The sequence below is a fragment of the Podarcis liolepis genome (assembly GCF_965112155.1).
Source record: "Podarcis liolepis genome assembly, chromosome: 7".
In the NCBI taxonomy this organism is placed as follows: Eukaryota; Metazoa; Chordata; class Lepidosauria; order Squamata; family Lacertidae; genus Podarcis; species Podarcis liolepis.
The window spans coordinates 74,948,084-74,976,031 of record NC_139561.1 but is presented as its reverse complement, the minus strand read 5'-3'; the positions used below and the strand labels follow the sequence as shown (position 1 = coordinate 74,976,031).

General features: G+C 47.8%; 2 protein-coding genes across 10 annotated transcripts in view; both read left to right on the top strand.

Annotated features, from left to right (window-relative positions):
* The window catches only part of MAG (myelin associated glycoprotein), a 76,648-nt gene extending 72,504 nt beyond the window's left edge, over positions 1–4,144 (top strand). For 8 of the 9 annotated variants that reach the window (XM_083515238.1, XM_083515243.1, XM_083515241.1 and 5 more), the window contains one exon: positions 40–4,144. In XM_083515238.1, coding sequence (XP_083371364.1) covers positions 40–180 — 141 coding nt within the window. In that variant the 3' untranslated portion in view covers positions 181–4,144. The remainder of the gene's footprint in view (positions 1–39) is intronic. The other variant, XM_083515239.1, reaches the window with a different exon arrangement.
* Positions 4,145–7,397: 3,253 nt separating this feature from the next.
* HAUS5 (HAUS augmin like complex subunit 5) lies at positions 7,398–27,839 on the top strand. Its single transcript, XM_083515247.1, has 19 exons — positions 7,398–7,650; positions 9,199–9,261; positions 10,145–10,177; positions 11,794–11,818; positions 12,090–12,222; positions 12,401–12,560; positions 12,926–13,001; positions 14,354–14,433; positions 15,215–15,275; positions 15,421–15,548; positions 16,258–16,336; positions 17,252–17,397; positions 17,976–18,138; positions 19,057–19,137; positions 21,446–21,591; positions 22,800–22,914; positions 24,087–24,225; positions 25,633–25,765; positions 27,354–27,839. The coding sequence occupies exons 1-19, from the start codon at positions 7,544–7,546 to the stop codon at positions 27,499–27,501; spliced, it is 2,016 nt and encodes a 671-aa protein (XP_083371373.1). The 5' UTR covers positions 7,398–7,543; the 3' UTR covers positions 27,502–27,839.
* Positions 27,840–27,948: the final 109 nt, after the last annotated feature.

The window sequence follows — 27,948 nt, the reverse complement described above, 5'->3', positions numbered from 1 at the left end:
GGAGCCTTCAACCTGGTCTTCTCTCTCCCGCTCCTGCAGTATGGGCGCTGCGACAAACGGCTCTTGAACAAGGACCTGGGCATTGACTACGCCAACATAGACTTCACCAAACTATCCACGAAGGACAGCTACACCCTGACGGAGGAGCTGGCTGAGTACGCCGAGATCCGAGTCAAGTGAGCTCTTTCTCCAGCCGCCGCGGCAGGCAGCTCCCATGGACCTCCACCCATTGGAACTATTGTAGTCTAATGAAACGCCTGGCCACGCCTCTCGGCTTTGGCTTCCTAGTCTTGAGAAGACCCTACCAATTGGTTTTGATGTCTTGATACTCGCTCTTTAAATGCTCATCTGTATCTCCCTGGGTCCCCTTCCTTCCCCTCTCCAGAGTGCATACTGAAGATTAATCTAATGCAGATTAGTCTGTCCACTAGTTTGTTTGTTTTTAATTCTTTCTTCTTTTTTGCCACCCAATCAGGGTGGTTACGAAATTGTGGGGTGCGGGGATGACTTTGTTCCACTTTTGCAACGTGCATGGATGGTTTGCGGCGGGCTGGTGGTTCTAATCCAGAACTGGGAAATAATTCTGGGTCAGTTCTGAGATTAACAAATCTGAAATAGCCGAGCGATCTTATGTATGCACAGATCCAAGAACGGGGGGGTCACCTTTCTGTATCCACAGCAAGTGGACCAGATCCCCTCCAGGGGAGCACTTGGGTCTTGGTCTGGCACAACCAGTGCTGATGAACACCTGCTGTGGGTCTGACTCATAGCTCCAAAATGTCCATTTCACATTCCAGATCCCGCTTTTAGAAAGCACTGAGCTCTTAGTTAAAAAGAACACAGAAGCGCTTAGAGGCTGCGTCTCACTTTAGGACCCCTCCTGACTGATGTTTCCCTTGGGTTTTTTTGTTTGTTTTTTGTGGGTGTGCTTCTGCAACATATCCTTGATGCAATAATAGTGCATTAGTGGCCGTCCACACGCCATTCCGCTTTATTGTTCTGCAATGTTTCCCAAATTCCACCGCGTTATTGACATCTGGAGCAGGACACTCTTGCATTTCAGCCCAACAAAAGCAGAACGACGTCATGAACAAAGCTCAGGACGGTTGCGGTATAAAAAGTTGCAGCATTTCAACTGGAAGTTACAGGGCATGCGCCGCTTGGAAACATAGCAGTGTGTGTCTGCCCCCAAACTTTCGCAGGTGCAAACAGCATCGAAAGCAAGGTTGTGTGTACCATCCTGAGCACAAATTCTCATGAGTACACAACCAAAATGACTTATGGAGGGGCCCTTATGTAAACATGTGCTGGTCAGCGGTTCCTCCCCACCCTTGCAGCCTTGGTTTTTAAAATCCAGGATCAGAAAGAGAGGCGGGGGGGGGGGTGCGACTACCATTGACATACTTGGCTAATGCACGTGCAAAGTGTTTTCCCGTGACGCTTAATGTCCTTTTTGCATATCTCTCATCTGTAAAGCAGAAAGTCAGTTGACGAGAATGTCAGTTCTGCTTTTCTGTGCTGCACTAAGGCCCATTCCAAGCATAAGTATGCAAGGCTGAATACAGTGCAACAACATCTGCCCAGTTCTGCTGCCATTTGTCTTTGTGGCACTGAAACTCAGTCTCTGAATTGCAGCCTGTTCAGAAGGCAAATGTACTGGACAAGAACCTTCTCTCTATAAAACGGTGTCCCTATCTTGAGCGTGTTAGCACCAACAACAAGCCGCCTGCCTTTGATTGCATTGGAAGACATGAGAGAAGCATCTTGGACTCTTCAACTCAATCAACAATGCTAGCTGTATATCGCGACCTCCTGATGTTTATGTGACTTCATGTTGAAAACCCTGTTATTTTATTTTGGTTAACAGGAGAAGCAGACATTGTAGTTAGCTGTGTTAGTCAGTTAAAAGAAAGAACCCCCCCCCCAACCCCAGTATGGTAATAATACTGTTTTTAAGAATAACCAAAATACTGCAAGGTTCATCATGAGCAAGCTTGAGAGTTGTTCAGAGCTCTTCATCAGATTATGAAGAATTTGGGAGGGCTTGAAAGCTTGCTCATGAGTTTGTAATATTTTTGGTTTGTCCTAATGAAACTGTTTCTCGAATGTGGCTTTGGGAGAAATAGAGCCTCTCATATGCCAGAAGATGAATAAAAATAATTCAGCAAATATTGTTTCTTTTTAAAATGCAACTCACGATTTGTGAGCTAGTTCTGTAATAGGTGAGGTGCTGGTAAGTTATTTTTGAAGGCTTGGGGTTGGCAACGGGGGCCAAATCTGCTTCTGCGGCCCGATCCCTTGCAGAGTTAGGCATGCCTTAGCCCAGGGATGGGGCATATGTGGCCCAGAGGAAATTTCCGAACTACAGATCCCATTATCCCTTACCCTTGGCCACGTTGGCTGTGGCTGATGGAAGCTGGAGTCTGCCAACATCTGGAGAGGAGAGACAGCTTCCACACCCTGTCTTAGCCCACTGAAATCACCCGAAATCGTCGTTTCCACTGAACCTGCCAGCTTGATGAATGGCCTAACCTGAACCCTAAGTGTTGTCAAGAACCAAAGGCCTTGGTTTTGAATTGTCTGATAGCTAACCAGTTGCCAACATCACATGCATATCTGTAGCTCTATGAATGGGGGCCTCGTCTTACGCATACAGCAGCGACAGCAAGTAGGGTCGCCACGCGCTTCAGTGGCCCGGCTCCTGAAGTTTTTCAAGTGATTTCCATCTCCCGTATTCCAAGAAAAGATTCTGCTGCACCTCTTATCGCTCCAGGTCCCATCCTACGCAGAAATGTTTAGCTTTAAGATCAAGGCTCTGCCCCCAGTCTCCTGTTTCCAGCATACAGATATCCTATGTTTGTACTGTACAAAAACGTATTGTATTTTGCTGATCAGATTACTATCAAATCACAAAAAAGCTGGGAATTCATGAAGCACAGCTAAGGTGGACTCCCTCACCTCCTATTCCAATGAAATGACTTTCCACCACAGGCAAATTAGTGTTGGGGGGGGGGCGGGGAACTGTGGTTCCTGATTTCTGGTAGCATAAGCACCATCCGATACATGATGTTTATTAGTGATGGTATTTAAAGCAAAGTCGGTGTAAACCGGAGATACACTCAGATGAAAGAATCTTGTTTTCCTCCTAGCTTTGTAACCCGGCTAATGCTTCCTACCACTTCCCACTCCCCTAACAGGATTAATCTCTAACCTTCCAGGAACGATTATGGTATGTTCTATTTATTGCAAAGATACTTTTTTGGGGGGGATACTTTTTATTAGAAAGGGGAGGGTGGGGAGGATATGAAACTGGAATCTAATAACATGATCTAAAGATGAGCATATACACATTGTGTCAGAAGTAATTTCCGCTGGCCTAAATAGAAGTTACTCCCTTGTTACCAGGGTCTAGTAAGTCTGTTTGTAGGACTGCAGCCTACAACATGAAAATATTCCTTATACTGAGTGACACGGTGACCATGTGGCCCCCAAACAAAGCTGTCCAGGATTTCAAATGAGGGATATTCTGAGCCCTGCCTGGATTTGATGTCAGGATTTGAACCTGGAACCTTCTGCTTGCGAAGCATGCCCTTATGTGATCATAAGCAGCAGGCACACTTTGAGGGGAACAGGGTGTATGTGTCCCTTTGCTGAGGAACCAACTATATATATATATATATATATATATATATATATATATATGCTAATTTCAAGTCACCCTTTAGTTATATACCAGTCAACTTTGTCAGTTTCCCATATGAGCAATTTTAGCTTGGTTGTAAATAGGGGTTAGATAGTTAGGTTTAATTTTAAAGGCCACTGTTTGCTTTCTAACTTCATTAAGTACGTTCCTCCATATGTGTGTGTTTGTGTGTGTGTGTGCACGTGAGGCTGAGTGAGAAGTACTCTTGTGTTTCGAATGAGTGTCGGGCAGATGTAAATCTCTATCACGATCTCTACGGGCGGTCCAGCCAAGCAAACGAGGAAAGGTCAACCCCACCTATCAGGTTGGCAATATTAATCTTAAGAAAAAAATGCTGGGCTTTTGTACAACTTTGGTCCCACAATACAGCAAGTGTTTAATGACTTTTAACCCATCTGACTTTGTACCCTGAAAGAAATAAAACAGTATTTTACAAAGCCATCTTGTGTCTTGGCTCCTTTAAGTGGCGTCTTCGGAAATCAAAATCATTTCTCAGCAGCAAGGGGGCATTAGAAGTGAAATCAGGTGAAACATGGCACAGAGCCCCAGTGTCCATTTGAAAGAGGCACTGCCTTCTTCCTCAGCACAAGATCTTGGGGTTTTTGGGGGGAAAAGAAAAAGAAAAGAAACACCACTATTGCAGAAGTTTCCTCTGCTGATCACTGAAATTAAAGTCGGAGCCGCCATATTTATGGCAAAGACACACAGCGCGGTGCCAAAAATGATAACGCAGTGATATGTTGGGGAACCTTTCCCCCCATATTCTCTGTGGGTCAAACCCTTGGGAGCCACATGCAAGTGGTGGCCAGAGCTGGAGGCAAAAGTGGAGCAACAAATGTACACTTTGCCTTTGCAAAATTAAAGGTAAAGGGACCCCTGAACATTAGGTCCAGTCGTGGCCGACTGGGGTTGCGGCGCTTCCCTTCTGGCGGTTCCCTCATTGCGAGAGGCAAAGCTACAGGGAACCAGGCAGAGGGCCTTCTTGGTAGTGGCGCCTGCCCTGTGGAACGCCCTCCCATCAGATGTCAAAGTGATAAACAACTACCTGACATTCAGAAGACATCTTAAGGCAGCCCTGTTCAGGGAAGTTTATAATGTGTGACATTTTAGTGTATTTTGGTCTCTGGAAGCTGCCCAGAGTGGCTGGGGAAACCCAGCCAGATGGGCGGGGTACAAATAACAAATTATTATTATTATTATTATTATTATTATTATTGTTATTATTATTATTATTATTATTATATTATTATTATTATTATTATTATTATTATTATTATTATCTCGCTTTATTGGCCGAGGGAGCCGGCGTACAGCTTCCGGGTCATGTGGCCAGCATGACTAAGCCGCTTCTGGCAAACCAGAGCAGCTAACAGAAACGCCGTTTACCTTCCCACCAGAGTGGTACCAATTTATCTACTTGTACTTCGTGCTTTTGAACTGCTAGGTTGGCAGGAGCTGGGACCGAGTAACGGGAGCTCACCCCGTCGCGGGGATTCGAACCGCCGACCTTCTGATCGACAAGCCCTAGACTCTGTGGTTGAACCCACAGCACCACCCGAGTTAGGTTAACACTAATTCTAGCCTCAGGATAATGAATGCAGCTTTGAACTGCCACCCACACTGTTTTGATGCAGGTCAATCTGAAGCGAGACCCTCCACAGCTCGTTGACAGAGCACATGCTTCTTCCCCTGCAGAAACTCCCAGGTTCAATCCTGGCCACTTCCAGGTAAACCAGATGAAGGGAATCTTCTGCAGACAGAGACAACAAAATCCTGGGAGGTTGTTAAGCAAGAAGTTGGATGGCTACCTGTATTCTTCAGCTGTGATACTTGTGTTTGCAGGGGACTGGACAAGATGGTCCTGTCAGGAGTTCAGCCTACACTTGAGTAGGCCCCTGGCAGAGACACATGTCCGAATGTCATGTTCTCTCCCTCCTGGTTGATCGTTCGGGAGCTTCATAAGCTTTCTTCAGTCCAAACATGATAGCGACCGATGCCAACTAACACCGGCACACTTAGGGATCCGCAGTGTTTGCGCAGCATGCGCATGACAGACCTCAGCAACTCAGCATTTTGGCTAATCTACTTTATTTACCTATAAACACACACGGAGCACTGCAACATGGCTCCCTCTCTCTCTAGCATCAGACAGAAAGAGAAAAAGACAAAGGACAATAGTCCCACTTCAAGGAACACAGTAACACAAACATCCTATCTTCGTCACTTCCCACTCAGTGGAGTCAAAACATATACAATCATGTGAAAGACAACAATCCTATGACTGCAATCATAGATCAGGAATTCTAAGAGGTCCTTGGGGATACTGTCCCAAACTACAATTCTATGATAGTATATATCTTCTGAAGTGCAATTCAGTTTGGCTATTATGGCTTGAAAATGTATGGCTTGAAAATGGTGTCTGGGTGGATTTTTGCTGAATTGGCGAAAAGTAGCATTTTTATTGGGGTAGCGAGGAGCGAGAGGGAGATTCCCCAGAAAAAACTCAGCAGTTTTGTCTGGATTTTAACTTATGGGAAAATGTTAGGGTGGGATGAGGGAAGAAGAAAGATGAGGAACCCTTTTCAACCCGAGGACAGCATTTCCATCTAAATGACCTTCCAGGGGCCGCATGCCATTGATGGGCAGGGCCAGAGGCAAATTTATATATTATAAATTCATATATTATAAATGTACAAATAAATGTATAAATGTACAAATTTATATATTATAAATTTGTACAGGCTAGTTTTTCTTCACACCTGTCTTTCCTCCATCTAATCAGCTCCATGCAATTCACATTGCAATAATCCATATATAATTTTATGGGTGACAAAGTCCACACTATATTGGACCACAAACAGCCACAGCTGCTGAACTAACAGTAACTGGAAACTGGCACTCCTGACCACCAAGGGTACCTGAGCCTCCAGAGATTACCATCAGGTCAAGGAGTGCCCCGGAGATTCGTACCTGCTTCTTAAGGGAAGTGTGTTGTGGGTTTATATTACATATACATAAACTGATCGAATATGCGCAGCTTGCGGACCTAACATATAGAATAAGGGAACAAGAAGAACATACATTTAAAGTAGATCAGAATTTTTTTATTGAATATACAGGGAGAAATTGTGTACACTTGAAAGCACTGGCAGCATTAAGATAAATTAAACAGTGCAAATAAGTTTTGATGGATGTAATAATGGAATTGCGGTGGGCAGTGGAAGACAGGAGTGCCTGGCGTGCTCTGGTCCATGGGGTCACGAAGAGTCGGACACGACTAAACAACTAAGCAACAACAACAAATAATGGAATACTGAATGGTTTAATTTATGTAAAATATGCAGGGATTTATGATATGCAAAATGAACCATGGAAAGAGAAGAAGGGAAGCAATTTATATTTTAAGGATGTTTAAATGAGTATTCTAAATTGCAAAACAGAATATATACACACACACACACATTTCGAAACGCACGCATGTCATAAAGAGGGCTAAGAACAAAGATGCAAAAAAATGTACTGTACTAATAGCAATAGCAAGACAATCAGACACGGCCTTTCGGGCAGACGCTCAGCCCTCTCACAGCCAACCCGAAACTACAAATTCCAGCAGCCTGTGCGAAAGCGGAGTCTCTCTTTTTCCCGCTCTCTCCCTCCCTCTCCGGCTACACGTCCCGGCAGTTCTTGCGACACTGGACTACATCTCCCGGCATGCCACGCGAGGGTGGGTGGAGCTGGGAGGGAAGGCGCTGGAGTTGAAGTTCCGCGCAGGCAGCGGGAAAGAAGCAGCAGCAGCAGCAGCAGCAGCTGCGGGAGGAGTTTCGTCGAGCCGCGGCCGGGATGGAATGGAGCAGCGGGGCGTCGCTGGCGCAGGAGCTGCGGCGCTGGGCGGCCGAGGAGATGCAGCTCCCGCCGGACAGAATCCCCTCCGAGAGTGCAGCCCGCCGGTGGGTGACATTCGGCCCTCTCCTGCCTCAGACCCGCGCCCGCCAGGCGGCTCCCTGGAGTATATTTCAAAAACTCCCGCAAAGCGAGTGCCTCTGAGCATGTGCAGAGTTCAGGGCCTTACGCCTCTGGTGACCCAGTTGCTGTTGCGCCTAGGTCATGCTTGCAGGTTTATTTTATTTCAATTTGAAAGGACCCTTTTGTTTTGCTAGAACCCACAACCCTGAGTCTTATGCTCCACCGGCTGAGCTATCCCACCTTTCCCTTCAAGCTCAGGGTGGCATACGCAGTTCTCCCTCCACCCCGCCTCATTTAATCTCCACAACGACCCTGTGTGGTAGGTTACGCTGAGAGGCAGTGTCTGGCCCAAAGCCAGATTCGGTGGGGATTTGAACCCAGGTCTCAAAGGTCTTAGTCCAGTACGCTAACCACTACACCATGCTGGCTCTTCGGTTTCCCACAGGCATCTGGTCGGCCGCTGTGAGAATAGGATGTTACGCTAGGTGGGCCATTGGACTGATCCACCAGGGCTCTCCTCTTAGATTTACAGGACCTCCATTGGTTTAAATCTGCCCTCAGGCAGCAGGGAGGAGGATGGGGAGAAAACTAGAATTGGGTGAAATAAAAAAATTCCTTCCAGTAGCACCTTAAAGACCAACTAAGTTAGTTCTTGGTATGAGCTTTCGTGTGCATGCACACTTCTTCAGATACACTGAAACAGAAGTTGCCAGATCCTTCTATATAGTGAGAAGGTGGGGAGGGGTATTACTCAGAAGGGTGGTGGGAATGGGAGATTGGCAGGTAGCTGAGATGAGCCTGTTGACTACTCTTACCGACTGCAATAGGTCTTACAGGAAAAGGCAAGGGGTGAGAAGGTGAAAAATGGCTTAGTCATGTATAATGAGATAAGAATCCAATGTCTTTGTTCAGACCAGGTCTCTCCATGGTTTTAAGTTTGGTAATGAGTTGCAATTCAGCAGCTTCTCTTTCCAGTCTATTTCTGAAATTCCTTTGTAGTAAAACAGCTACTTTGAGATCTTGTATAGAATGTCCTGGGAGATTGAAGTGTTCTCCTACTGGTTTCAAGATCTCAAAGTTTCCCCCCGTTTAACCCAGTTGTGTACAGCAGAGATAAAAATTGTCCATCAGAATCTGAAACCTTACCTAAAATGCCTGCTCAAACAAAAATAGTCCTTGCCAAGCACTGGACCTTCAGCGGGGAGGGGAGAGAGGCCTACTGAAATGGGCCCACAGTTCTGAACGTGCAGGTGGGTCTGAGCCATGGGGGATTGCTAACAGTGTTTCCTGCAAAGACCTCCTCAGCCAGGCAGCGATATAACGAATTGAGTAGACCTTAAGGGATTCTGGTCCCAAGTTATTAAAGGCTTTGTAAATTAATCCAAGAGCCTAGAACTTTGCCCAGAAGCATAGGGGCAGCAGTGGAGTTACATGCTGGTTGCATGTAACGGATTGTATGTTAGTCGCTCTGGGAGCCTTTTTGGCTTATGAGTGGGATATAAATGCTTTCCGTCCTTTCCCCTACTCTCTAGGATGTGCTCAGGTCAGTGTGCTGAGATCTGGAAATTCGTCATCCAGCATGTTCGCCACCAAAGGTAAGAAGCTAAATGGTTGTGTTCAGGAGAAGCACCGAGAGGCTGGCGGGTTAGGATTTGGCTTTTTGTTTTCCTCACAGTGGGGAGGTGGTAGATGTCGGCTGGACTTCATGCTGGCTTCGGCCGGAGGGAATTGGAGTCCAGCACACAACTTGAAGGGCCACAGGCTCCCTGTCTCTTGGATGAAGCTAGCTGCCCACATTCAGCAATTCTTTCACCAGAGGAATTTTGCTACTCCTGGGATCCCATTTATATTCATGGGACGTCTTGGGAAGCAGATGGGCTGAAACAGCCTGCTTTTATTGTTGGCTCTGTTCTCGTGCCTTTAACGCTAGGCTGAGATACTTAGAATTACAGAGTTGGAAGGGACACCGAGGGTCATCTAGCCCAACCCCCTGCAATGCAGGAATCTCAGCTAAAGCATCCCTGAGATATGGCCATCCAACCTCTGCCTAGAAACCTCCAAGGAAGGAGAGTCCACAACCTCCCGAGGGAGTCTGTTCCACTGTCAAACAGCTCTTACTGTCAGAAAAGTATTCCTGATGTTTAGTCAGAATCTCCCTTCTTGTAGCCTGAAGCCAATGGCGCAAGTCCTACCCTCCAGAGCAAGAGAAAGCAAGCTTGCTCCATCTTCCATGTAACAGCCCTTAAGATATTTGAAGATGGCTATCGTATTTCCTCTCAGTCTCCACTTTTCCATGCTAAACATACTCAGTTCCTTCAATCATTCCTCATAAGGTTTGGTTTCCAGACCCTTGGTCACCTTTCTCTGCGCATGTTCCACTTTGAAACTGGGGTGACAGTATTTTTTGGCACAGAGATCAAGTAGTGGGGGATACAATGCACTTCATTGACTTAATTTTTCTCTTTGTTGATACTATAGGACCGTAAAGAAGATCCGGGGCAACTTGCTATGGTATCCTTTTGGTGGGCATTTGCCTCCAGCGTTCCACACCTTCTTCTGCTAAGAGTTATCCCTCCTCTTTTTTTCACCCTTTGTAACAGTGGTGTGGCGAGCGAAGTTCAGCAATGGGCAAGTTCCTTTGCTGTTGTGCTGTAGCTCAGTGGTAGAGCATCTGCTTTGCATGCAGAAAGTTCCAGGTTCAGTTCCTGGCATCTCCAGGTCGGGCTGGGAGAGGACCCTGCCAGAAACCCTGGAGAGCTGCTGCCAGTCAGAGTAGACAGTTCTGAGCTAGATAGCCCTGTGGGCTGACTTGGAAACTTTCTGTGTTCCTCCCCTTTGTCTGCTTCTCCATGAAGGAGGAAGCAGCACCGTTTGGATTTCTGTAGTGTATTTCCTTTTTATAATCTGCCGTTCCTCCAAGTGGATGCACAGTTCTTTCCACCACTCCCTTCTTATCCCACCACAACAATCCTATGAAGGAGACTAGGCTGACTTCTGCCTGTGTTGGTTGTCATTTTGGCACCAGGATAGGACTTTTATACTTTCCCAAACCTTTGCATTTTTAAGTGTTGGGGGGTTTTTTTCTTCCCAATTTTTTTAAATTGATTTTCACAAAATTATAAACAAACAAACATAAATCATAACCTTATTAAAATTATGCTTATTAACATTGTTAAGTGACTTCCTCGCTTCCCCTTGATTGAATTTCATTGCACACCCTTTTAACGGTTTTCCAAATCAAAGTTCTTATAAACTTAATCATTAAACATCCTTATATCTTTTCAATTCGAGATTAAATATATTGATTCATCACTTAACTTATATAAAATCCTAAGCCAATAGTTGGGGGGTTTTTTTGCCTTCTGCCTATACCTTCAGTAGCCTGACAATCAAAAATTCAGCAGGTAAAGCTTTGCCCACTATTTATTTCATGTCAGGGATGTATTACCTGCTTAATTTGTATGCCTGGCTGTGGTTAAAAGAACAGCAGCAGAGGCCCTCTTCACCCCTCCCCCCAAAAGAGGCAGCCCTACTCTAGAACAACCCTTCTGTAGAACAACCTTTGTGTCACTGCCTCCTTCATCACTATTACTCCAAATGATGAACTTGTTCCTGTTTTCTGACTTCTGTCTAAACACATTGCTTACATCTTCTCCACGGTTTACTGTGTTATAAACAAGCCTAGCCTCTTGCTGAGCTCTCACGCTCTCCCCTTCTGCTCCCGTGCCACATCCATGAAAAGGGCTTTGGTGTTTCATGAATCACAGTTTGGCATCTCGTCCAGACCCAGCAAACTATGGTTGATCTTAACATACAGTTTGTTTGAAAGACGTCAAACCATGGTTTACAAAGCTGGCATTTTCAACACACCATTGTTAAGATCAACCACAGCTTAGGGTGTGGACGTAACCACTGAATTGTGATTATTCATCAGAATCAGAAGCTTCCAGACTTTTTTTTTTAAAAAATGGCTATTTACCTCAAGGGATGGAAGTGGGAGCACACCTGCAGCAGAGAAAACTGGGTTCTGTGCTTGTTGGCTTCTTGTGACTTCTGGACATAGTTGTTGTAGCGACTAAAGAAAAATGGGAAACTGTTGGTTTTCTTAACCCGAACCTTTCATGTAGGTATCGGCAGATGGAGGAGACTGAGGTGAGAGATCAATATACTGGGAGGGATTTGGGTGTTGCTGCTTCTCCGTGTGGCTTGGGCTTTGTAATCTGTGGGGAGGGGGCTGCCTTTCGAATGTGGAGGGGGAGAACTTCGGGATAGAAGCCACATTCACACCCTATGTTTGTGGGATAGTGGGGCGGGAGGAGGGTTGCCTTATGTCTATGAGTATTGTGGGCAAATGAGCTGTGAGTGAGCTTAAATGTTCCACGGCAGAGTTCCACCCTGGCAGGGCTGGTGTTTTTCTCCCCAGGGCAAGCCCAGCAGTTCAGAATCAGAGAAGGAGCGCCGTAAGCAGCTGGTCCAAGAAATCTCCCGTCTGCGGGGGGAGCTGCAGCAGCTGGACTTGCAGATTGAATCAGCACAGCACGAACTCGTGGCAGATGGTGAGAGGGAAGACGTTGGCTCAATGGTCATAAGGACTAGAACCTCGAGTTGTTTCAAAACATAAAAAAGGCCAAAACTAATGCCTATTCAAGCACTTGTGCAGAGATCCCAAAGTTGCGAGGGGGTACCCACACAGCCCAATTTGTGACGCGCCCTTGCTCTTGTCTGGTCTCTCAGAGGTCGCCCTGGAGACGGCGCAGGAGGAGATCTGGGATGCCAAGCGCCGCAGCTTGCTACTCAAGGCGTACTCTGCCCGGGTCGCAGCAGAGCGTCAGCAACTTCAAGCGAGAGCGGCAAAAGTCGGAGGCCGTCTGGAGCAGCTGCAAGAGATGGAGAGGTAGAGTCCCCCATTTCCAGTCTCTTGGATAGGCAGGGCACATTTGTCCAGAGTAGGGAACCAAGAGCCGAATGTGGCCCTCCCTGCCTGGCCCTTGGAACTCTTGTGAGGCCACGCCCCCTCTCCAGGCCACACCCCTCACTGGCCCCAGCTTTGCCCCCTCCTTGATTGCTTTTGCCTGGATGGAACTCTGATGACATCTCTCCCTTGCCCGGGTGGCGGATGAACAGTCGCTTTGTATAGCTTAGTGTACAAAGGTGAGATGTGCATTGGTTGCTCTGCCCACAATGGGCATGCAGGGAATGTTTGAGAGGTCTACCCAGCTGTTGGAAGGAGTTCTCTCTGTTCTAATTTGTTCTCTGTAGGAAGGCCAGGACAGCGGTGGTGTTCAGCAAGAAAGCCCCGGAGCCTGGATTCCCCAGCTTGGAGCCGGAGGTTTTGGTGAGGACTGGTGGCTTGCTTGCAGGGAAGAGGGCAGAGTAGCTTCTTGCAAAGGTGTATTTACTTGAGATCAGGGAAATCGGGATTTTCAAGTATTTATTTACTTTGTAGTACTGGCTTAAGGACAGCTCTTTCTGGTCAAAGTGTACGTACCAATGTCTGGTTACTTATTGGCCGAAACCTTGATTCTGAAATCATAATCTTTCAATTTCTGGTGCTTATATCCCAACTTTTTTCCCTCTCCAAGGAGCTCAAGGCAGCATACATGGTTCTCTCCCCTATTTAATCCCCACAACGACCCTGCAAGGTAGGCTAGGCTGAGAGGCAGTGACTGCCCCCAAAGTCATCCTGTTCTCACAGCGGCCAACCGGATGCCTATGGGAAGCCTGCAAACAGGACCTGATCCCAACAGCACTCTTCCCTCCTGTAGTTTCCAGCATCTTGTATTCAGAAACATGTTGCTTCTGACAGTGGAAGTAGCCATCAGGGTTCGGAGCCAGTGTTTTCCTTCTCCAGGAATTTGTCTAATTCTCTGTTAAAGCCACACGCGTTGGTGGCCCTAATTGCATCTTGTGGGAATGAGTTCCATAGTTTAACTAGTTGTGAAGATGTTGTTTCTGTCCTGAATCTTCCAGCATTCTAGCACTGGCTGTAGTGTTTTTGCACGAGTTCTAGCACGTGCCAAGGTTCCGCAGTATGAGACCAGACAGTTTTCGAGGCACGTAATTCAGTAGATTTGGAGGGCTGTTTTGGGTGTATGCACTGTGGAAGCTCAGTCAAGCGGTTAAGCTCACTGCAGAAAACAGGCACTTAGCAGAGGTGTCTTTTTACTAGGCCAAAACCAACATGCACTACTGCACATACATACACTATTTATAGATGTTACGAGTTATCTCCTCTCTCTGAGCCCAGAGAGGGCTATTTCCTTCAAAGTCCATGCTTGTGTTAAAGCCCACAGCCAAGTCCTTGGTTCAGTTGCTTGCAGAGTCCTTCAACTTAACAAGTTCTCTGAAGTCTGCCGATTTTCCAACTTCTTCCTCAGATGATCTCTTCAAAAAATATTCACTCAAATCCACAGTTTCATCCTAGAACCTTCAACAAGTCCTGCAATCCCCTATCACACCAACCTGCACAGCATGCTGTAACCTGAGTTTTTATACGCAAAGTTTCTCCCAAATCTGCCCCATAGCACAGATAAAAGAGTTAGCCTGCCAGTGCATTGTGGGGAATGAGTCATCGTCTCTGCTGACTCTTGGAGAATTAACCTGTTAACTGCATTTTTTAACAGGCTGGAGGTAGGTGTATTTGGGGGGGAAAACCTTAGCTGAGGTCTGTCCCTTGTTTCTCTCCAGCGAGATGTCCAGGAGGCCTGCCAGCTGCGCTTCCACTTCCTGAAGACCCTCTTTGAGCGCAGCGTATCAGGGCATTTTCCGTAAGAGCCTATCTTCCACCCCTTTCCCATTTCCCTTACATTTGTCCCATGTTTTGTATACTTTCCTCCCATTAGCCTTGCATTGTAGACTTCTCCCTTGCTCCACAAGTGCCCAGCTTCCGGATTTCACATTGGGTATCTAGAAATTGAGCCACAGTCTCTTTGGACTGCCCAACATAGCGCTGGCTAACCGAACTGGGACTCTGAGGTCTCTGCTGCAGTGCTAATCCTCCATTTTTTTAGATGGGGGGGGGTGCTTTAGTGGGACTTTGCCTGCTTCTGCCAGGTTACCGCTATCTCGTATGATTCTATGAGTTGTGATGGGCTGAACCTGGGATCTTCTAGAAGGAAAGCAGTTCATAATTCTACTCCCCCCACGAAATTCCTGCACTGGCTCCCCGTCTGCTTCCAGGCTTGGTCCAGTGCCATGGTGCTCCCTTTCTAAAGCCCTTACAGCTAAAGACCCTCTCCCCAGTTCTACACCCACACAGGTTTGTCCTTTCCAGACAGACACCTTAGGTCTTCAAACCATTTGGGAGTGCCCTTTCCCTTTTGGTATCCTTCCCCTTTGAAAAGCATCCTGGTCATTCTTACCTGTGCTTTTCTCCCTGCCTCCCTGAGCAGGTTTGGGGGAACCTGCAGCCCTCCAGAGATGTTGCTGGATTATGCATGCTGGGGCTGATGGGAGTTGTAGTTCAGCCACATCCGGAGGGCCACAGGTTCCCTGCACCTCCCCTTGAATTTCTAACACTCTCTCTTTTTTTCCTTTGGTGTCTCTCAGCAGCGGGATGAATGAGGAGCAGCTGAACTCTTCCTACCAGCACTGGCTGAGCATTGTGGAGGTAGGACCACACATTGCAGAGCAGCGATGAGGAAGCCTGTTGCTTTGCTTGGACAGCTTGCTCTAGGACTGCCTGTGAGCAGTCTCTTCTTTCTCTCTCTCTGTCTTTGAGGCCATCCTCACTACCTTTCCCTGTCTCCCCACAGAAAGTAGCTGGCTCCCACCCTCCTGCCCACATCCTTTCAGCCCTGGAGCACCTTGCCCTGCAGAACACACAGCAGCTGCAGGAGCTCACCAGCAGCATCAACATTCCTAGGGATGTGGAAGCCCTCAAGTAGGTCCTGTCCTGGGGGAGAGGGGTGGCGGCGTTGGGTATCCTGGGCTAATGACACCACCCAGCACCCCCCGAGCAACCTCTGGAGAGCTCCGGAGGGTGGCAACAGGAGAACGGGACTTTTCTGCAGTGGCTCTCCATTGGTAGAATGCTCTCCCCAGGAAGGCTCCCCTGGTGCCTTCATTGAGGTGCCAAGTGAAAATGTTCCTCTTTAATCAGACAGCCACAGATTGACAGCCAGTGTCGTGGAAGGCGGGATTATTGGGTTGTCTTTGTTTTCATTATGTATTTTCTGTTTTTGTGATGTTTATCTCGTGAACTGCCCTGAGACCTGGGGCGTATAGGGCAGTATGCAAATTTAATTAATTACTAAATAATAATAGTAATGAGGCACGGCCAGGGAAGGTTGTGACCTAGGGAGAGGAGGCATGGACTGGGGAGAAGGTCTGAGGTTCTTCACTGGCTCCCATTTCAATTACCCGCAATGTTTCTCTGTGGGGGACTTAACCTGGCTGGCCCCGAACCAGCTATTTTTTACGGAAGCATTGCTGTTCTTTGGCACCAGTAAGCCCACCAAGGCTCAGGGGAAGTGTTGGGGGTGGAGGGAAACGCACAATGTCAAGCAGTCGCTCAAAGTCAGCGTCTTCCCCTCGGTATCTCATGAGGCTCTTTGGGGTCTACAGTTCTCTCCTTTCTGCCCCATGCTCAGGTTTCGCTATGATAACGCCCACCTGGAGGATGTGTCGGAGCCAATGAATGACCTGCCCTCTGTTCGGACCCTCATACAGGTGACAGCCCTTGGCGCTGCCTTGTGGCTGAATGTAACGGGGGGGGGCATGTAGCTATGGTTCACACACGGTCTGTTTTATCTCTTGTGAATAGGGCTGTCGAGCACCTACCTTGTCTGAGTTTCTGAATGAGTGCCGTTTCCAATGCAGCTTTTACTTCAGCCAGTTCATACATTCAGTTCTTCACTGCTTGAAAGTGCTTGTGCTGCTATATTCACTGTTGTGTGAATTCTGAGAGAGCTAACTAAAGACACCGGTTATCTGAAAACTTGTATCCTTGGAAGTGTATAATTGATCTCTCCAAATTATTTTGGGCAGCAGGATTTAAGGCGGATCTGGTGATAAGGACATTGGAAGCTATGCTTCTGAGCATTATTCAAAGAGCTGGTGCTGACTTTTAAAGCCCTAAATGGCCTTGGCCCAGTATACCTGAAGGAGCGTCTCCACCCGCATCGTTCTGCCCGGACACTGAGGTCCAGCTCCAAGGGCCTTCTGGTGCTTCCCTCACTATGAGAAATGATGTTAGAGGGGACCAGGCAGAGGGCTTTCTTGGCAGTGGCACCCGCCCTGTGGAACGCCCTCCCATCAGATGTCAAGGAAATAAACAACTCTCTGACTTTTAGAAGACATCTGAAAGATAGCCCTGTATAGGGAAGTTTTTAATGTGTGGTGTCTTACTGTGTTTTAATTTGTTGGACGCTGCCCAGAGTGGTTGGGGCAACCCAGCAGGTGGGCGGCATATAAATAAATTATTATTATTATTTATTAGGTGCCTTCTACTGAGTCAGACCTTTGGTCCATCTAGTTCAGTTCAGGTCCATCTTTGTCAGCACTGTCATTTTCCATAGGAGTTGGATGCCAAAAAAAGGGGGCGCTCATAGTCTTTGCTTTCCTTCCTTCTCACCTGGTGGGCAGGAGGGCTGGAGCAAGTGCGAGATGCTTTGTGTGGAGCAGATCCCTTTAAACGCCCAGGAGAGGAGCCTCTTGGCTCGGCTGGAAGCTGTCGTCCAGGAGATGCATAGCCTGCTGTCTGATGACTCGGAGCGCTCTATCCTGGCCAGGTGAGAAGACGGATCTTGCAGTTGTGGTTCCTTCAGGGGAGACCATGAGCAGCAATGGAGCTGTGCATCTCACTTTTAAAAACAAAACTCTAAGCCAGTGTTTCCCAAAGTGGGCGATACCAGCCCCTGGGTAGCGTGGGTAGGGAGCCAGTGTGGTGTAGTGGTTAAGAGCTATAGACTCGTAATCTGGTGAACCGGGTTCGATTCCCCGCTCCTCCACATGCAGCTGCTGGGTGACCTTGGGCCAGTCACACTTCTCTGAAGTCTCTCAGCCCCACTCACCTCACAGAGTGTTTGTTGTGGGGGAGGAAGGGAAAGGAGAATGTTAGCTGCTTTGAGACTCCTTCGGGTAGTGTTAAAGCAGGATATTAAATGCAAACTCTTCTGGGAAGGGGGCGGTATGCTGGAACTATCCAGGGGGGCAGTAGTAGCCTTGGGTGCAATTGGGGGGGGGGTGTTGAATAAAAATAAGGGCAGTGGAAGCAAATGGGGAGAGACCTATAAATAAGTGCACTGTGTGAACAGACACGTGTCAGGGATTCTCTTCCCCCTTTTTCTCATGCTGCCTCCCATCCCAGAGCTGCGTTTGAGCTGGAGCTCCGGGCCGTGCGGTTGAGGGGATACAGAGACGGACTTCTGCAGGGCTGCCGGGAGCTGGAAGAGGCGGTGAGGACCCGGCACGAAGAACTGCAGGCTGTGCAAGCTAAACGCCAGAGCATCCTGGACTTCCGCCACCTGGTGGTGAGTGTGTGGAAGGGAAGATAAATATTTGAGGGGGGAAGAGTTGTGCGGGTCTCAGGATCATAGGTGTGTGGAGTTGGAAGGGGACCCCCAGGGTCATCTAGTCCCACCCCCCACCATTCAGGAATCTCTTGCCCAATGTGGGGCTTGAACCCACGACCCTGAGATGAACAGCTGGCATTCTCTACCAACTGAGCTATCCCAGCAATAGATCCAGAGAGTCTGAGGCGTAGGGTCAAAAGCCTTGAGACAATACTGCTTAGAAGCCATTTTGGCATGTAAGCAGGATGTGAATGAATAATAATAATTTATTATTTATACCCCGCCCATCTGGCCGGGCTTCCCCAGCCACTCTGTGTGGCTTTCAGCAAAATATTAAAATACAGTAATGCATCAAACATTAAAAGCTTCCCTAAACAGGGCTGATTATACAGAAGGATGTCAACTTCTAGGTTAGGAAGAGCCAATCTTGTTTCTCTCTCTCCGCCCCCCGTTTCCCCCCTCATAAATATAATGGACTACAATACCCATCATCTCTGGCCACAGGCCATGTTGATTGGTTGGTGGGGCCTCTGGCAACATCTGGCAGGTGCTATATTGGAGGAGGTTGTTAAAAGCCCCCTCTTTCCCTTTTCAGAGTGCCTTGTGAAGTGGAATGGTTTGTTTAAACGACTCTGGGAATTTTAGCTCTGTGAGGGTCTCCTGACAACTCCCAGCACCCTTAACAAACTTCAGCTCCCAGAATGCTTTGGGGGAAGCTGTGACTGAAGTGGTGCCATACTGCTTTTACTGGATGATGTGAATGTGGCCATGTGTGTGTGCCTATGCCATTAGGAGAGGCTTTGGGAGAAGGGGGTGCCTAGTGCAGTCTTTTGGAAAGTAGCTCCTTAATCTCCCTTCTCTGCCTCCTTCCTACAGAATGAGAAACAGCAGCACATCCGGGCGCTCATCAAAGGAACGTCGTATCTTAAATCACAGCTTCGCAAGGACCAAGCAGAGGCAAGATCTGAGGCTCCCTTTCATCTCTACATGGATATATTTATGGCCCGGGGTGGCAATGTGCCAGAATCTGTTGCTTAGATGTGGGGAAATAATAATAATAATAATAATAATAATAATAATAATAATAATAATAATAATAATAATAATATTTTATTTATATCCCACCCTCCTTGGCCAGAGCCGGGCTCAGGGCAGCTAACACCAGTAAAATTACAATAATAATAAAAAAGCCAATTTAAAATACAGGTTAAAATATAATTTAAAATGCAGCCTCTTTTTAATAGTAGCCCATAGATCAAAACCATAAGGGGAGGGAAATATAAGGGTCAGACTGAGTCCAAACCAAAGGCCAGGTGGTCTTGCAGGCCTTGCGGAAAGATGTCAAGTCCTGCAGGGCCCTAGTCTCTTGTGACAGAGCATTCCACCAAGTCGGGGCCAGTACTGAAAAGACCCTGGCCCTAGTTGAGACCAATCTAACCACCTTGCGACTTGGGACCTCCAAGGTGTTGTCATTTGTGGACCTTAAGGTCCTCCGCGGGGCATACCAGGAGAGGCGGTCCCGTAGGTACGTGGGTCCTAGGCCACATGAAGTCTGGCTATGTAGAAAGGGGGGCATTCTAGATGTTGGGGTCAGGCTAAGGGGGCAGCAGCAGATTTTGAGAGGGCAAGTGTGGACTACCAGCTCCAACTACCCCCTTGCAACATCCCCATTGGTCAAGGCTGATGGGATTTGTAGCCCAACCTGGTGCCCTCCATAAGTTATCTTAGAACTGTAGAGTTGGAAGGGGCTGAAAGGGTAATCTAGTCGCCAGTTTTCCCCATACCTAATGCACCATCTGCTTAAAGCCAGACTGGTCATGCTACAAAAGTCATATGCTGGAGCTAAGAATCTGCCTTATGCCAGGTTGGTCTATTTGCCCACCCAGCCAAGGATTATCTCGTCTGACTGGCACCTGTGGTTCTCCAGGATCTCGGGCAGAGGTGGGTCTTTCCCATTAGCTGTTTCCTGATCCGTTTAACCAACGAGCACTAGGAAAAGGCATGGCATAAGAGGAAGATGAATTTGGAGGGAGGAGGAAATCTGCCAACAGCAATGCAAGTTCTTAGCTGAAATCTGGTCTTCTAATGGCCAGCTAGGATACAAGAGCTCGGGGAAGAGGCACCAAAAGTTGCTGTTCTCTCAGCTGCGCTGACAGACTGGCCCTGCACCCCACCTATTCCCTCCTCTGCTGCAGCCTGATGTAACAACTGCTGACCATTGATAGAGGATGGAGCACGGCTTCTTAGCAGCAAGGATTGTGGCATTTAATAATAATAATAATTTTATTATGTATACTCCACCCACCTGGCTAGATTTCCCCAGCTACTCTGGGTGGCTTACAGCACATAAAAAATTAAAATCTTCCCTAAACAGGGTTGCCTTCAGATGTCTTCTAAATGTTAGGTAGTTGTTTATTTCCCTGACATCTGATGGGAGGACGTTCCACAGGGTGGGTGCCACTTTAAAGAAGGCCCTCTGCCTGGTTCCCTGTAACTTGGCTTCTCGCAGCGAGGGAACAGCCAGAAGGCCCTCGGAGCTGGACCTCAGTGTCCGGGCAGAATGATGGGGGTGGAGACGCTCCTTCAGGTATACTGGACCGAGGCTGTTTAGGGTTTTAAATGTCAGCACCAACACTTTGAATTGTGATCGGAAACATACTGGGAGCCAATGTAGGTCTTTCAGGATCATTGTTATATGGTCTTGGTGGCCATTCCCAGTCACCAGTCTAGTTGCCACATTCTGGATTAGTTGTAGTTTCCGGGTCACTTTCAAACGTTGCAGTAGTCCAAGTGGGAGATAACCAGAGCGTGCACCACAGCCTGATTACCTGATGGAGCTGGTAGACAGCTGCCCTGGACATAGAATTGACCTGCACCTCCATGGACAGATGTGAGTCCAAAATGACTCTCAGGCTGTGCAGCTGGTCCTTCAGGGGCACAGTTACCCCATTCAGGACCAGAGAATCCTCCACACCTGCTTGCCCCCTGTCTCCCCAAAAACAGTACTTCTGTCTTGTCAGGATTCAACCTCAATCTGTTAGCAGCCATCCATCCTCCAACCGCCTCCGGACATACTGCCACTAGAGTTGTTCCTGACCCAAGTGGGGCTCTGCAACGTTGAGGACTAGAAACTTCCAAAATAAATATTACAAAAAGTGCAGCGAGGAGACCTGGGATTCCATGTTCTGCACCTGGAAGCAGAGGTACTGTGCTTGCGTGGCATCTTTGTGACCATGCTGGTTTTTCTTTTATGTCTCTCCATCAGATCCAAGACTTCATAGAAAAGAAACTGCTGCCTCAAGAGCAATTGGTGAAGGGAGCAGCAGAGCAACTGGAGGATAGGGTGGACCGCGAGGTTCGACAGTTTGGGACCATCGCTCTGCCTTGCCTGCTGCGCCGCGATCTCCCTGCGTGAGTCCTCCTGCTCCCCTCCCCATGGATGAGCAACGCTTTGGGCTCTAGAAACAGGAGAGCCCCACACTGGGCAGCAAGCTATCTACCGTATTTTTCGCTCTATAAGACGCACCAGATCACAAGACGCACCTAGTTTTTGGAGGAGGAAAACAAGAAAAAAAATATTCTGAATCTCAGAAGCCAGAACAGCAAGAGGGATCGCTGCACAGTGAAAGCAGCAATCCCTCTTGCTGTTCTGGCTTCTGGGATAGCTGCGCAGCCTGCATTCGCTCCATAAGACGCACACACATTTCCCCTTACTTTTTAGGAGGGAAAAAGTGAGTCTTATAGAGCAAAAAATACAGTATTTCTAAGTTGCTCGTTTTCAAAAGATCAAAGTCATGCTTTGGCCGTGCCTCCCGAAATCGTTGAAGCTGGAGAACTGGCTGCAAGTAAGAGTAGGCCTCCCTGATCCAGGTGCTCCCCAGATGGTGTTGAACTGCAACTGGCCATGGACCATGCTAGAGTTGAGACAGCAAGGTGGGCAAGGCTGTGAAAGACTTTTGCTGGTTGGAGGCGGATGGTTAATTGGTCCTGGCTCCTCCTGCGATGATCAAAGCTGGAATAATGTACTTGAAACAAGTACAAATAGTTAAAGTGTATTCAAATGAGATTGATGTGGGTTCCAAGTCTTGTCCTTCTCTGATGCATAATCTGGAGGGTGGTTAATTTATATTTTAAGCCTGACGGTGCTTAGAGCTGTGTGTATCCCATGGCCCCATCTGCACTACACATTTGAAGCAGTATCATGCCATTTTAAATTGCCATGCCTTCCTCCAGAGAATCCTGGGAACTGTGAAGGGTGCCAATAGTTTCTTGGGAGTCCCTTATTCCCCTGCCAGAGGTACAATTCCCAGAGTGATTTAACAATCGGGGAACTCTGGGTATCGTAGCTCCGTGCGGGGCAGAGGGCTCTCCTAACAACTCTTGCTGGCCTTTACATTTCCCAGGATTCTTTGGGGGAAGCCGTAAAGGATTCAAAGTGGTATGATACTGCTTTAAATGTATAGCATGGACTGGGCCCATGTTCGTACCTCAAGCAAGCACACAAATGTGTGTGCGTTGGGATCAGAATGCATCCTCCATCTTTGATTTGAAGACAAGGGGTGGAGAGGAAATTGTGAGCCCTTCTTTCTGACACACACACTCACCCAAAAATATTCCAGGTCTCAGCGAATCCCCGCCCATGAGCTTTCTATCCACCGCCTGAGCCGAACCGCGCCAGTCGTGTACCAGCCCTTCCTCAATGTGTGCCAAGGAGTCGCTTTCCCTCTCTACAAGGTGAGTGCCTCTCTGCTGCGGGCTTGGTTTATATCTAGGTGGGGTGGGGGAGGAAGCTAACTGGGTTGGATCACTTGAAATAACTTTTTCTCCCCCCCCCCACCTCCCCCAATAGCCCAGTGGTAGAGCCCATGCAGGAAGTCCTGAGTTCACCTTTTTGCTTATAGCAGGACAGCAGGCACTCACCTGTGACACTCCAGCTTTTGCTAGACTGCTACTCCCATCATCCCCAGCCACCATGGCCCAGAGGTCAGGGATGGTGGGAGCTGTGGTCCAGTAGCTTCTGGAGGGCCTCAGCTTAGCTGTCTCTATGTTAAAAGGATCAGGAAACAGGTGGTGGGAGTCATACTTCATGGACAAATAGCCTGTCCTGGTGCAAGGTGGCTTCCCCGTGGTCCTGGGATCCCGCACAGCCTTTTTTGCAGGCTCCTTTTCCAGCAAGAAAAAAAGTGTTCTGGCGGCTTTGCATATCATGCAGAAGCCGACACAATTGCCATGGCCTGTCTGTGAAAGCAGAGAGCTCTGGGCAACCCCAGTTCCATGAAATATGCATTTGTATTCTGTATGCACCTTTAGGTATGCCACACTTTATAGATCAGGGTAGAATTTTGTTGAATTAGTCCATCGCTAGGGCTGGGCGATAACTGGTTTTCAACATCGCGACAGATCGCTTGCTAAACATCGCAATATGCTGATATGTCACAATGTCTGAAATAATGTAGAGGCATTGGCTGGCTTCAAAGTTTCTCCCCACATTGTGTGTGCATTATGCAAAAATCACATCATGGTTTGCAATATATTGCCATGTCAAAAATTGTGAAACTGATATCATACCGGTTTTGACTTCAAACTGGTTTTGGGCAATATATCAATATATCGCCCAGCCATATCCGTCACCCGTATCGAGAGAACAAAATACAGTTCATTGCCACATCAAATAAAACGTCTGTTTCTTGGGTGAAATAGCTGGAAATTAAACATGGAGCTTTATTTTTAATAGGGCTGCTGCTTGTCAAAATGACTCGGTACCCTTAACTCCGAACCTTTACCAGTGGTCTAAAATCCGCCCTAGATAACTTTTTCTAAAATGGGAGGCCTTCCTGTGTTGCTCTCCAGCATCTTGTGTTGATGTCTACTGTGCCCTGTGCTCCATCATTCCTCTCTTTCTCCAGGCCCCGGAGGAGCTGCTCGTGCACACCACAGAGCTGAAGAAGATGCTCCTTCTCCTGCGTGCCCAACTTGGCTCAAAGCAGAGGGCACTGGGAAGCCTGCAGCGCCAGCTGGATAACTCCCCGGAGCCAGATGCGCAGGGTGAGTCGGCCTTAGCGTGGCACCTCTTGGAGAAGGGAGCCGTGGCTTGTGGGTGAAGCATCTGCTTCCCATGTAAAGGTCCCAGCTTCAGTCACCAGCATCTTCAGTTAGGGCTGGGAATGTCCACTTCCTGAAAGAGCCCCTGCCAAGTCAGTGCAAAACCAGGCAAGGGTGTATGTGGGTTTTCCCCCTACAGCCTGAGGGCCACATTCCTTTCTAGGCAAGCTTTTGAAGGCCATGTGCCAGTTGTGGGTGGGGCCAGAAGCACAAGTGGGCGGAGCAACAGGTAATAATAACAACAACAACAATAATAATAATAATAATTTATTTGTACCCCGCCCATCTGGCTGGGTTTCCCCAGCCATTCTGGGCAGCTTCCAACAAAGATGAAAAATACATTAAAATGTTATCCTTTGTACAATAGGCTGGTTTCTACACACACACACACACACACACACACACACACACACACACACTCGCCCCCTCTGTACAGTGGTATCTCAGGTTAAGTACTTAATTTGTTCCGGAGGTCCGTTCTTAACCTGAAACTGTTCTTAACCTGAAGCACCACTTTAGCTAATGGGGCCTCCTGCTGCTGCCGCAACGCCGGAGCACGATTTCTGGTCTCATCCTGAAGCAAAGTTTTTAACCTGAGGCAATATTTCTGGGTTAGCAGAGGCTGTAACCTGAAGCGTATGTAACCTGAAGCGTATGTAACCCGAGGTACCACTGTATTCTCCATTCAAGCAAGAGGCATTATCAGAGTTCCTGCCAAGCCAAAACACTGGAATAGGCCTAGTTTCCTCACCTGTGGCCCTCCACCAGTGGCTCAACCAATACCCAGCAATGTTCTTTCTCAGAAACACTGGAAAATACCTTATATGCCAGTGGTTTTAAACCAGTGTGCAGTGGCACACCAAGGTGCTGCAAGCAACAGGGGCTACTTCAGTAGCTACCCGGAGGACTCTCAAGGAGAGGAGAGGGGAGGCAGAGGGAGAACTCCAAAAGGGAGGGGTTTCAAAAAGGGGTGAGGGGCTACAGGCTCTGCAGACAAGGGGTGACATAGCTGGACTTCTGAGGCTCAGAGCATGTTTCCCCACAGAGAAGCCACAGAAAGAATGTGGTTGGTCAAAGGAGCTGTGGACTCAAAAAGGTTGAAAACCTCTGTCTTAGGCTAACTCCAGGAATACACTGCCTTCTGTTCTGTGCTAGGCTTCATTGGTGCAAGTGGGGAGTTGCTACTACCATACTATTTCAAAAATGCATTTTTCATTTCCGTTTTTGCGGATGATGTGGACTAACCCCGAGGCCACCCACAAGTTGTGGCAGGTAAAAAACCTCCGTACATAGTTGCTGCTTGATACTCAGCGAGTGCTTCCCAAATCTCCCTCCACCCCCCGTCCCCAGCTCTCGTGCGGGAGGTGCGGAGCCACGATGAGGAGCAAGCCCGTGAGCTGCTGCCCCGGATCCAGCGCATGACGGATCAGTGCCGGTGTCGTATTGAGCGTTGGCAGGAGGTACAGGCTGTTGTGGACGCCTGGTAAGTGGAGGGAGGTTGGCAAGGCATTGTGGGGTATATTCCTGAGCCTAGTCCCTTCCAGATGCAGTTGGGACCACAACTCCCATCATCCCTGGCTGTTGCCCATTCTGCTTGGGGGCTGATGGGAGAGGGTGGACTCAACATGGCATCTACCTTTGGGTTAGGGCAGCCTTACTCAAACATGGGCCCCCTCATCCGTGAGGAATAATGTGTGGGTAGTGGGCGATAGGGATGCAGGTGGCGCTGTGGGTTAAACCACAGAACCTAGGACTTGCTGATTAGAAGGTCAGCGGGTTGAATCCCTGCGACGGGGTGAGCTCCCGTTGCTCGGTCCCTGCTCCTGCCAACCTAGCAGTTTGAAAGCACGTCAAAGTGCAAGTAGATAAATAGATACCACTCCGGCGAGAAGGTAAATGGCATTTCTGTGCGCTGCTCTGGTTCTCCAGAAGCGGCTTAGTCATGCTGGCCACATGACCCGGAAGCTGTACGCCGGCTCCCTTGGCCAATAAAGCGAGATGAGCACCGCAACCCCAGAGTCGGTCACGACTGGACCTAATGGTCAGGGGTCCCTTTACCTTTACCTTACTGGGCGATAGATATAGGACACAATATAGAATTTAACCTCTGGGGAAAACGCTGGAAAAGTGATTTGAAGTTCACAGCATGTTATTCTTTGAAGGAGAACTACTTGACAATGATTTAAAGATGGTATTTAACTCCGAGTAGGCTTGCTAAGATGTATAAAGTGCTGGAAATGCCAAGAGGTGGAGGGAATGTTCTTTCATCTGTGGTGGACTTGTAAGAGGCTAAAAGAGTATTGGGAAATGATCCATCATTAATTGAAAAAAATGTTTAAAAGTACTTTCCAAAAAAACCCCCCGAGTCCTTTCTGTTGGGGATAATTCAGACTGAAATTCCCAGGTATTAAAAAAAAAGGTTATTTATGTATCCTACTACTGTGGCCCGTGTTCGGTTAGCCCCAAAATGGAAAACGAGTGAGGCCCCAACCAAAGAAGAATGGCAACTCAAATTGACAAAATATTTGCAGCTTGCAGACTTAACATATAGAATAAGAGAACAAGAAGAACATACGTTTAGAGAAGATTGGAAAGCGTTTATTGAATATATGTTTTGATGGATGGAATAATGGAATACTGAATAGTATAGCTTTTGTAAAATGGTATAGCTTTTGTAAAATGTGCAAGGATTTATGATATGTAAAATGAACCATGGAAAGACAAGGGAAGTCATTGATATTTTAAGGATGTAAAAATGTGTGCTTTAAATTGTAAAATATATATATATATATATATATATATATATATATATATATATATATATGGAATAATGTGTGGATGGTCCAGTATCCACCCCAATGCAATGGCATGTTGTGGGATGCACCTGCAAAATAAACCCCACAGGAGCCCTAGTTGATAGGGATTTCTGCCTTCCCCCTTAAAGAAATTGGTGCACAGGATCCATCAGCTCTGAGGTTCTTGGGTTTTTTGGGGGGGTGAGGTGGGGGGGTCCTGGAAAAAACTAGCCCAGCTGCCACTCTGAAACACCCTCTCTGTTTTCCCTCTTCCAGGTGGGAGCAACCCGCACAGTTTGTACTCCCCACCGAACGCCGCCTTGGCTTCACCCTGCAGCAGTGGTTGGAGCGCTGGACCCTGGCTGCCAGAGCTCTGCAACAGAAGCAGCAGCAGCAGCAACACCAGCAGCAGAGCTGGGTCTGAGACCAGTGTGGGAGAGTGCTGGGTCTTTGTGTGACACACACACCCCACTTGCTGGAATATAGGTATCTAAGCCTATCTGCGCTCATTACTGAAGGGGCATGGCATAGGTCAGGTTGCTCTGGGGAGGAACCTAAGAGCGGTGTGTGTATCTGTCTGTCTGTCTGTCTGTCTGTCTGTCTGTCTGTCTGTCTGTCTGTCTGTCTCTCTCTCTCTCTCTCTCACACACACACACACACACACACACACCAGCATCCTTTCTTGCTGTAAGTTACGATTTGATAAGTAGAATGTGCCTTCATATTTTCTAATTCTTTGGAATAAATCTTACTGCATCAAAACACGCCTTCATAATTTCCAGTTCTTTGGACTGAATCAAAATGCCATGAAATCTCAGTCAGGGGTGGGGGGGATGGGACTTGCTCTTATCCTTCTGTGGCCTGGCTCAGC

Excerpts from the sequence above, each read along its gene's own strand:
- HAUS5 (XM_083515247.1), top strand. The coding sequence starts at position 7,544 with ATGGAATGGAGCAGCGGGGCGTCGCTGGCGCAGGAGCTGCGGCGCTGG. Across the intron at positions 9,262-10,144 it reads CAGCATGTTCGCCACCAAAG|GACCGTAAAGAAGATCCGGG; the intron begins GTAAGAAGCTAA and ends TTGATACTATAG. Across the intron at positions 12,223-12,400 it reads GCACGAACTCGTGGCAGATG|AGGTCGCCCTGGAGACGGCG; the intron begins GTGAGAGGGAAG and ends CTGGTCTCTCAG.